The 9,944-nt window shown below is 44.0% G+C and overlaps 1 protein-coding gene across 1 annotated transcript; it reads right to left on the bottom strand.

The window, feature by feature from the left end:
* Window positions 1-2,764: 2,764 nt before the first annotated feature.
* Window positions 2,765-3,289, bottom strand: LOC145953079 (uncharacterized). Its single transcript, XM_083066680.1, has one exon. The coding sequence runs from the start codon at window positions 3,287-3,289 to the stop codon at window positions 2,765-2,767; it is 525 nt and encodes a 174-aa protein (XP_082922806.1).
* Window positions 3,290-9,944: the final 6,655 nt, after the last annotated feature.

Genomic DNA, 9,944 nt, shown 5'->3' with positions numbered 1-9,944 from the left:
CATTACAACCAGAGTCGGGTAAGGGAGTCGGTTACGCGTGGGGAAGGTGTTAGCACCCCACAGCGCCCCTTTCGGGTTCCCTATGACAGATTATTTATTAAATAATAGCTCAAAATTACTAAATTACCCCTATTTATTCTAAGCAATTATAAATTAACTATCTACATGATGACAGTTTAATATGCACACAGAAAGCAGTAGGAGAAGGGATTTTTAGAAAAGAAACCTCTTGAAGCGTGCTTTTTATATATCAAGTAAAATTGGGAAGCTTTTTGGCGTTCCCTCGCTCTACAAGCCCGCTCACTCCTTCCTAAAAATAATTTTTGACTATGGAAATCCGGAGGATTTCCCTTCGACTAAGTTCGAATCTCCAAGCTAAATGCTCGGAATTCCAGAACTTCGTCGGATCGACTCCCAGAGAGATTTCTAGGGCAGAACACTGCTCAAAAACCCCAGAATACTCAAGGAGGGAGTCAAAACTCAGTGGAAAAGTCTGAAATGACGTCCCATTGACGTCATATTTATAGGGAAGAGGCTCAATACGGTTTCTGGGGGTCAATACGGTCCGTATTGAAGTTTTGAACTACAATACGGCCGTATTGAATTCAATACGGCCGTATTGAAGTTCAAAAACCTCAATACGGCCGTATTGAAGTTCAGTGCAGCCGTATTGAAGTTCAGTGCAGCCGTATTGAATTCAATGCAGCCGTATTGAAGTTCAGAAACTTCAATACGGCCGTATTGAGTTCAGTGCGGCCGTATTGAAGTTCAAAATGTTCAATACGGCCGTACTGAACCTCTGGGAGGCCGTATTGGGCTTCATTCCTCCCACTTTTCTTATTTTAGCTATCCTAAGACCTCTAGACCTATAGAGAACCCTCCTTGGGCCTTCTGGAAGTCCTTCTGGCTGATCTTCCTTCAGTCTTCGAGAGTCTTCAAGCTTTATTTCCGACCCGGACAATTTTAGGGGTCTACATCGACCTTGGCTTAACATAGTGTAATTCGCACCGAGGTTCGAACTGGACCTTGGCTTAGCGTAATGTAATTCGCACCAAGGTTCAAACTTGACCTTGGCTTAGCATAACGTAATTCGTGCCAAGGTTCGAATTCGACCTTGGCTTATCATGATATGTTTCTCGCCAATGCGGTGTAAAATTGAGAAGTTATGAGTGGAATGAATCATTTTATTAATATTGCGGGTATGCCTCGTTAAAAAACCTCTCAACCAAAACCCATTTTTCTATTTTTTTGGGACAAAAGACCAAGTCGAGAAAAGAGTGCATAACCTGTTTGTACAATTTAATTGAAGTAAAACTTGAGATGCGTGGCATTCCAAGTTCGTGGGATGGCTTTTCCGCTAAGCTCTTCTAGTCGGTATGCCCCATTTTCTAAGTCTTTAGTAACTCGAAATGGGTCATCCCAGTTAGGCGCGAGCTTCCCCTCTGATGAGTCTCTTCAGGCTTCTCCTAGTAGTCGCCATACCAGGTGACCTGGAAATAGCGAGGTCAGCTCGCGTGTTGTATCTTCTGGAAGCTCAAAGTTTGCAGGCTTCTTCATGGATCCGAGCTTCCTCTCTGAGTTCATCAATCAAATCGAGGTTGAATGTCGCTTCTTGAGCGTTTTTCTCGCTGTTGTAGGTATGACGTTGATGAGACGTTTCACTGACCTCCACTGGGATCATGGTGTCAGCCCCGTAGGTCAGCTTGTAAGGCGTTTCCTGCGTTGTTGATTGGGGAGTACAGTAGTACGCCAAGAGAATGCTGGGGAGCTCATCGACCCATTGTCCTTTGGCGCTTCCTAGCTGCTTCTTGAGCTCTCAGAGTATTACTTTGTTTGCGGCTTTGGCTTGGCCATTGGTTTAGGGATGCTCCACCGAGGTCGGGAGGTGCTTGACTCCGAGTTCACGGAGGAAGTCCTCGAAGCTCTGCGCGATGAACTGTCTGTCGTTATCGGTGACAAGGGAATGTGGGATGCCAAACCTGCAAATGATGCTCTTCTAGGTGAACTTCTGTACATTCTCGGCGGTGATCTTGGCGAGTGGGCATGCCTCGATCCACTTGCTGAAGTAGTCGATTGCCACTAGGAGAAATTTGAGTTAACCTTTCGCGGGGGGGAATAGCCCGAGGATGTCCATTCCCCACTGGGTAAAAGGCCACGACGACATCATCTAGTGGAGGACTTCAGGCGGTTGCCGATGTGCGTTGCCGAACTGCTGACATTCCTTGCACCTTTGTATGTAGGCTTGGCAATCCGACTTCAGCGTGGGCCAGTAGTACCCAACTCGGAGTACCCTAGTCACCATCGAGCGTGCCCTGGAATGCATACCACATATCCCTCGGTGGATCTCCTCGACGACATAGGTGGCTTGGGACCCTGCTAAGCATTTTAGCAAAGGAGTGGAGATGCTGCGTTTGAACATTTCATAGCCAATGATGACAAACTTGGCTGACCTTACCCTCATCTTCTAAGCTTCATCCTTATCTTTGGGAAGAGTTCCCTCCTTTAAGTAGTTTCAAATACCTGTCATCCATCCTTGGTCTTCGCTGTCACTAGCGTTGACGACCTTGTCGTCCAGGCTCGGTGAATTCAGGGTCTCCTGGATGATGGTCCGGTGTTGTCCGGGGCGTTTAATACTGACGAGCTTAGACAGGAGGTCGGCCCTGGCATTCTGCTCTCGGGGCACATGGTGTATGGTGAATTCGTCAAAAGACGAGATCTTTTGTGACGCAGCATGGAAATACCTTTGCAGCAGGGTGTCTTTGGTTTAGTATGTTCCACTGAGCTGCTCAACCATGACTTTTGAGTCGCTGTTACAACTCAACCGCTGTGCTCCGAGGTCGTGTGCCAACCTCAATCCTGCAAGTAGTGCTTCGTACTCTGCTTGATTGTTGGTGACTTTCAAGCCGAATTTGAGGGATTGCTTTACGGTGACTTTATTTGGTCCCTCCAAAATGATACCTGCACCACCACCTTTAGAATTGGAGGATCCATCAACATGTAAAGTCCATACCTGTTGTTCTTTAGTCGAGATTGGGGTGAGCTCAGCCACGAAATCTGCCAGGCACTGAGCTTTCAAGGGGCTTCGACTTTCGTATCGGATGCCCAACTTGGATAGCTCAACTGACCATGCTATCATACGCCCGGCGAGCTCCGGCTTTCTCAAGATCTGCTTCATTGGGTAGTCAATTTTGACGACTACCTGGTGACTTTGGAAATAAGGTTGGAGGCACCGAGCTACGGTGACGAGTGCTAGTGCAAGCTTCTCGATCGTCTGATATCTTCTTTTCATGTCTTGAAGGACTCGGCTGATGAAGTAAATGGGCGTTTGTGCCTTTTGGTGCTCTTACACTATGACTGCGCTGATCACGCCTTCTGCCACTGCCAGGTAAAGGAGTAGGTCGGCGTGATGATCCAGCCTTTGAAGGATTGGTGGAGTTGTGAGGAAGACTTTGAAGCTTTTGAAAGCTTTTTCGTATTTCTCAGTCCACTCAAAGTTCTTGGGTTTCCGCAGCAAGGTGAAGATGGGTGTTGCTTTCTCTGCCAATCTGGGGATGAATCGGGAGAGAGAGACTAACCGTCTTGCCAAGCGTTGGATGTCCTTGACAATTTAGGGGCTCTGTATCTGGATAATAGCTTTGCACTTCTCTAGATTGGCTTTAATAACCCTACTGGTGATCATAAAACCCAGAAATCTACCTCCCTGGACACCGAACACACACTTCTCTGGGTTGAGGCACATGTTGTGCTTTCTAATTTGGCTGAACACCTCAGCCAAGTCAACGACATGATCCTCGGCTGAGGTGGTCTTGACGACCATGTCATCGATGTAGACTTCCATGTTCTGACCAATCTGTTGGTGAAAAACTTTGTCCATCAGCCTTTGATAAGTAGCTCCCACGTTCTTGAGGCCGAAAGGCATCACGCAATAGCAGAAATTTGCATGGTTGGTGATGAAGGCCGTGTGCTCGTCTGGTGGGTACATCATAATCTGATTGTACCCCGAGTATGCATCGAGAAAGCTGAGGAGAGCATGGCCGGAAGCGCCGTCAACCAATCTGTCGATGCTCGGGAAGGGGTATGAGTCTTTGGGACACGCCTTGTTGAGGTCGGTGTAGTCGATGCACATGCGCCACTTCCCTGAGCTCTTCTTGACCAGTACCACGTTTGCCAGCCACGTGGTGTATTTGACTTCGCGGATGAAGCCCGCATTCATCAACTTCTGTGTCTTAGTGGCGATGGCGTCTCGCCGTTCTCCTCCGACTTTCCTCTTCCTTTGAGCGATCGGTTTAGCTTCCTTGTGGATGGATAACCTGTGACAGATGAGGTTAGGATCAATACCTGGCATCTCTACGCTTGACCATGCAAAGAGGTCGGTATTTTTGGAGATCTCCTTAATAAGCCGTTGTCGCAGCTTTGGGTTTAACTACCAGTTTATATTCGTACACTGTCCGAGGAGTCCACTGACTTGAAGGTTGTCAAGCTCGTCAATGGGACTTGGCCGTTCGTCATGGGATTCTGACCTTGAGTCCAGGTCAGCGATGTCAACCTGGGCGATGTGAGCTACCATAGGGGGTCTCCCTTGTGGCGTTCCTTGGATGGCGAGACCTTCAAGCTTTCAGCATAGCATTGCCGAACTGTCTTCTGGTTTGCCCTGACGGAGATGATCTTGCCATTGCTCCCCAGGAATTTCATTGTCAGGTGCGGGGTGGATACCACGGCTCCGAGTTGGTTCAATGTTGGCATTCTGATGATTATATTATAGGATGTGTTGGCCTCAACGAGGAGGTATCTGACCATTATTCTCCTCGAGTCAGGAGGGGTCCCGAAGGTTGTCAGTAGATCTGCGTGCCCTCGAGTGTGAACTCGCTCTCCTGCAAAACCGACTAGGGGTTCTGTGTGAGGTTGTATAAGGGAGTGAGGAATGTCTAACCTTAGGAATGTCGGCCAATATAGGACGTTAGCCGAGCTTCCCTGGTTAATCAACATCTTGTGGACTTCCCAATTAGCAACTTCCACTACGATGACCATGGGGTCATCCTGGTTTGGACAGATGCCGGTGTAGTCGTCATCCGTGAAGGTGATGGGTTGTGTGTTTTGGTGCAGGGCCGAGGTGGAAGTGTGGACATTATTGATGCTGCACAAATGTCTTTTGCGCGCCGAGCTGCTGGAGCCCCCCCTGCGAAGCCACCTGTAATTGTGTTGATGACTCCGCGTAAGGGAGCCGATCCTGTATCCTGACTTACCTCGGCCTGCACCGTTCTGCCATTATTTTGCTGAGATTCGGAGGGTTGTCTGTACGAGTGCCAGAACCTCAGCCGCCTCCTCGTCCTCGTCCGTGGTAGCCTCCTCTGTGAGATTGTTGTCGTTGGATTTATTGTCCAAGGTGCCCTCCTTGGATGAGTTCTTCGATGCGATCTCTAAGTGTGCGGCACTCCTCGGTTGTGTGACCATAGTTTCGGTGGTACTGGCAATGCTTGGATTTGTCCGCACTGTTGGGGCTATGCCCAGGTGGTGGCAGAGTGAGCAGATTGGTGTTGCTGGCCTCTTCCAGGATGTGCACTCGGGGTGCATTTAGGGGGTGTAGAAATCATACCTCCCTCCTTTGTTTTCCCCAGCAGCTTTCTTGAATTGGCTATCATTGGTGACTTTCACCTTATCTTTGTGGCCGTGGTCCGGCTTCGCCTGAGATTTTCCACGAACTTGGACACGAAAAGCGTTGTGCTCTTCCATATGAATTTACCCCACAGCTCGGGCTTGGAGCTCGTCCATATCTGGGGGAGGTCTTCGACACAGGCTGTCAACGAAAGGTCCTGGCTTGAGCGCCATGAGCATGGCGTGAAGGGTGACCTCGGGATTTAAGTTACGGATCTTGACCGAGGTGCCAGCAAAGTGCTCCATGAATGCCATAAGTGGTTCGTCGTCGCCCTGTCTAAGACTAGCTAAGGCGGCTGAAGTGATGTGGTGAGGTAGCTCGTCGCGTACTGCACCGTGAATCATCTCACCAGAGTGTCAAAGTTGTCGATTGACCCCGCCGGCAATTGAGTATACTAGGCGAGCGCTGCTCCCTTGAGCGAGGTCGAAAAAACCCTACATAGAATAGCATCTTTGTTAGTGTATAGGTTTACCTGTGTGACGTACAGATCGATGTGCTCATCTGGGTCAGTAGTGCCATCATAACGATCGATGTTGAGAGGCTTCCATCCAAAAGGGAGGGGCGTCTCCATGATGCCATCAACAAAAGGATGGCGGCGGATGCTCGCCCTATGTCCTGGAGCCTGGGCAAGTGCATTGCTGACTTCATGGTCTGACCTATTCGTCGGTACGTGTGACCGATGAACAATAGACCTATGGGTCGCCGCCCTAGGTGTAGTTGGTGGTTGGGAAACCGAGTGCCCCTCTTCCTCGTTTTGATTACTCAGTTGAGAGGGTTGATCAGAAGGGCGGCGAGGAAGATGGGCGCGAATGTGCTCATTCTCAGCGCGCAGTGCCACTAGGTCGAATTCGTGCCTAGCACGGATGTTTTCCAGGTCGACGGCGTGTTGTTGCTGCATTTGATTGACCTGCTCAATCAGTCTCCTCAATGTTGCTTCACCTTCCATTCTTGTTACGCGATCTAGGTTGTCGGTTGCTTGTCTACTATGGCTTCGGGTGAAAACCATAAGCATGGCCGATAAAAGGCGTCTTGATCGGCCCCACGGTGGGCGCCAAATGTTCTTACCGGAGATCGATCATAGGGACGATCTACTGAGCAAGATTGGTGAGCCTTCTTCGTTGGGTATGCTTGCTGTTCCAAAGTGGGGGTGATACTTGCAAAAGAGACTCTGATGCTAATGTTAGTGTTTGTGGATGTATGGGTCTCGTATAAGTAATGCACGTACCTTTATGTGAATTAGTGTTTCATTGGGCCTTGGGTCCGAGATCAGTTATGATCTATTTAGATAGTGGGCCTTATCTTGGCCGATGTCGCCTGGCGCGTGTCCGATGTCAATCTGCACTCTTCGCGGTACGAATAGTATAGGAAGAAATACTTATAATCTCGACAATGACAATATCTACAAAAGAATGAGCTAAGCACATTCATTATATTCTTAAAATCTCTTTACTCAATAAGGGATGAATCAACTCATCATGATTTAACTTTGAATTTTTATCTCAATAAGAAAGCGATCTAAAAGTGAATAATTTTAAAATATTTATGATGATAGTCATACTCTTTTCTCAATAAAAGATGAATCAACTCATCATGATTTAATTTTAAATTTTTTATCTCAACAAGAAGATGATCTATAAGTAAATAAATTAAAAATATTTAGATATTATTACTTATTATTTTGATTGCATTACAATCCACGGGGAAAAATTAAAAATCCATTTTGTGTTTAAAAAGAACATCAATTTACTAGTCTCGACCATATAACAATGAAACAAAAAAGTTCTAACTTTTATCAAATACAAAAAAAGTTGAAATGAAAAGAAAATATTCCATTACATAAACTAAATGACACTGGCCAAAAACATTAGAAAACCATCATTTGCTAAAATGAAAAGAAACAAACACTAAGTTTTTTCTTCTTCTCCCTCAACCACTTCAACAATATGACCATTAACTACCTCCTTATATGAATCAGCAGCCCCAAAACCAACTTTTAGACAAACAACCTAGCTTGCTTAATAGCATTGTCAAAACTCGACACATATTGTTGGGTACTGACGACTTTTACCTTGGCATGTTCAACTTCCAAATTTTTAACTAGCTCATCAACAACCTTTTCCACTATATTATAGAAATCGATTGATTGCTGAACAATTTCAGTGTTCTCTTTCTTGAGTTGCCCCATCCACTACAACAAAATTTATTTTTACCGATAATTATTTAACGGCAATAAATTAATTGTCTTTATTTTATTATTTAATATAAGTATTAGTGATTAATATATAATGGTCACTAAAAATGTATTTATATCACACCAAAATTTACTATTAGCGACAATTATTTATTAAGAAAATTTTTAGTCCCACTATTAGTACCAAGAAATGAATTCGGTGATGCTCGAAATATGGGAGTACTTGAAATCTTAGGTGATCGGAAAATGGCAAAGAAGTTTCTGAATAAGACATACGAAGCCTGAAGAGAATCAAGAGATACGCGAAGACATGTTTCGTGAAACTCTTGAAATCCTTGAACCAGGAAGGATGCTGCTCATGAGAAAGGCTCGCAGCCTCGCAACCTCTCAAAGTACAAGAACAATAAGGAAACACTCAAGTATATTTTTTGTTGGTTACTCGAAATCCCAAGGATCCGGACATACATGAATACACTTCGTAACCTCTCAGAGTGAAGAACTTAAAGGAGACACGATTTAAGAGCGGTTGAAATAAATCATGGGATAAGTGTCAAAGGCTGCAGAACGGTTTGGGGAAGTTAATGAGTGGTTCCAAGAGTTATCCAAAGACATGCCCGGGAATAAGCCACGATGTGAAAGTTTAGAACGGTTATGCACTTCCGGGGCACGTCAGAAACAGTTACCTTTCCCAAATCTTTGTCTATAAATTAAACGAGCCATACTCGTAGAAAAGGGTCAGAAATCAAATTCCCACAATACCTCACACGCACTCCGCAGCCTGCACATAAGGCATACTGTGCATACGAGACAACTTTGGGTACGATTTCTCGACCACCTTTCTTTTTCCTTTTTTAGGAGTAGCGTAGCATAGCGTAGCATAGCATAGTCTAGTCTAGTGTAGTGTAGTCATCTGAACATGTTTCGTTATCCTTACGAATTGTAATTCTGTTACCATTTAATGAAGGATAAAATTTCTGCAATCAATATACATGTCATCTGTTCGATTCACGTTAATTCTTACATGCATGAATTTGATTGTACAATTAGCATAGATCTTCTGACGTGCTAAAACTAGCATAGATCTTTTGACGTGTTCAAACAATGAGCATAGATCTTCTGATGTTCTAAAACCAGGATAGATCTTCTGAAGTGCTCAAACAACGAGCATAGATCTTCTGACGTGTTGAAACAACTCCCTAATCAATTAACTCTATTTGTTGTTTGTACGATTTATTTTTTCATTGAAAGTCTTCGATTCTGTCATGTCACGAACACGCATAAATTTAAACGTGTTAATCGTGCTAGTTCGAATAAAAAGAACCTACGAACGAAATCCTCCACAAACACCCACATCGACTAGAAATAAGATAATTAAAGAGTATATAAATGGATAATAACTCTCACCTTACAAGTTTGTTATGTAGAGTTGAGTTAAACCTATAACTTACTATTCTAAGTTGGTATGAGATTACTCATTATTATCAAACTCAATAGTCCTTAAACTTAAGGGATCGACTATTGATAAGAAAATTATATATATATATATATATATATATATATATATATATAAGTAGAAGACAATTTTCATCTTACAAGTCCCACATCGACTAGAAATAAGGTAATTAAAAAATAATAAAATTAAAAAAAAAAATATAAGTAGAAGACAACCCTCATCTTACAAGTCCCACATCGACTAGAGATAAAGTAATTAAAGAATATTTGTACTCATCTTACAAGTCCCACATCGACTAGAAAGTAAAAAATGTCACAAAAAATTATACAATTTTTTCCGACCATTATAAGGATTTTTACCAGCATTTAGAATAATTGTTGCTAAATGTTTTAGCGACACTGCATACAATGGCTAATGTGAAAATGCTGGTAAAAGATTTTGTAGCAATTTTTATTGCCACTAAAAGTCATATTAAATGCCACTAAAAGTCTATTTTGTTGTAGTGATCTCAACCATCATCATACTTACCTTTTCTTCATCATTTGCTCAATCTTTCTCTATCCAAGCTTTTAATTCAATAAGTTCTTCCTTCTTAGTAGAAAATTCATTAACTTTGACTTTAAGACAATGCACCTTAGGTTGTAACT

This window comes from Cajanus cajan, chromosome 11, assembly GCF_000230855.2.
Source record: "Cajanus cajan strain Asha chromosome 11, NIPB_CcT2T_4, whole genome shotgun sequence".
Lineage (NCBI taxonomy): Eukaryota > Viridiplantae > Streptophyta > Magnoliopsida > Fabales > Fabaceae > Cajanus > Cajanus cajan.
The sequence above is the reverse complement of the archived record's forward strand: the minus strand, read 5'-3'. Positions and strand labels throughout refer to the sequence as shown.

Coding starts and splice junctions, on each gene's coding strand:
- LOC145953079 (XM_083066680.1), bottom strand. CDS start 3,289: ATGAAAAGAAGATATCAGACGATCGAGAAGCTTGCACTAGCACTCGTC.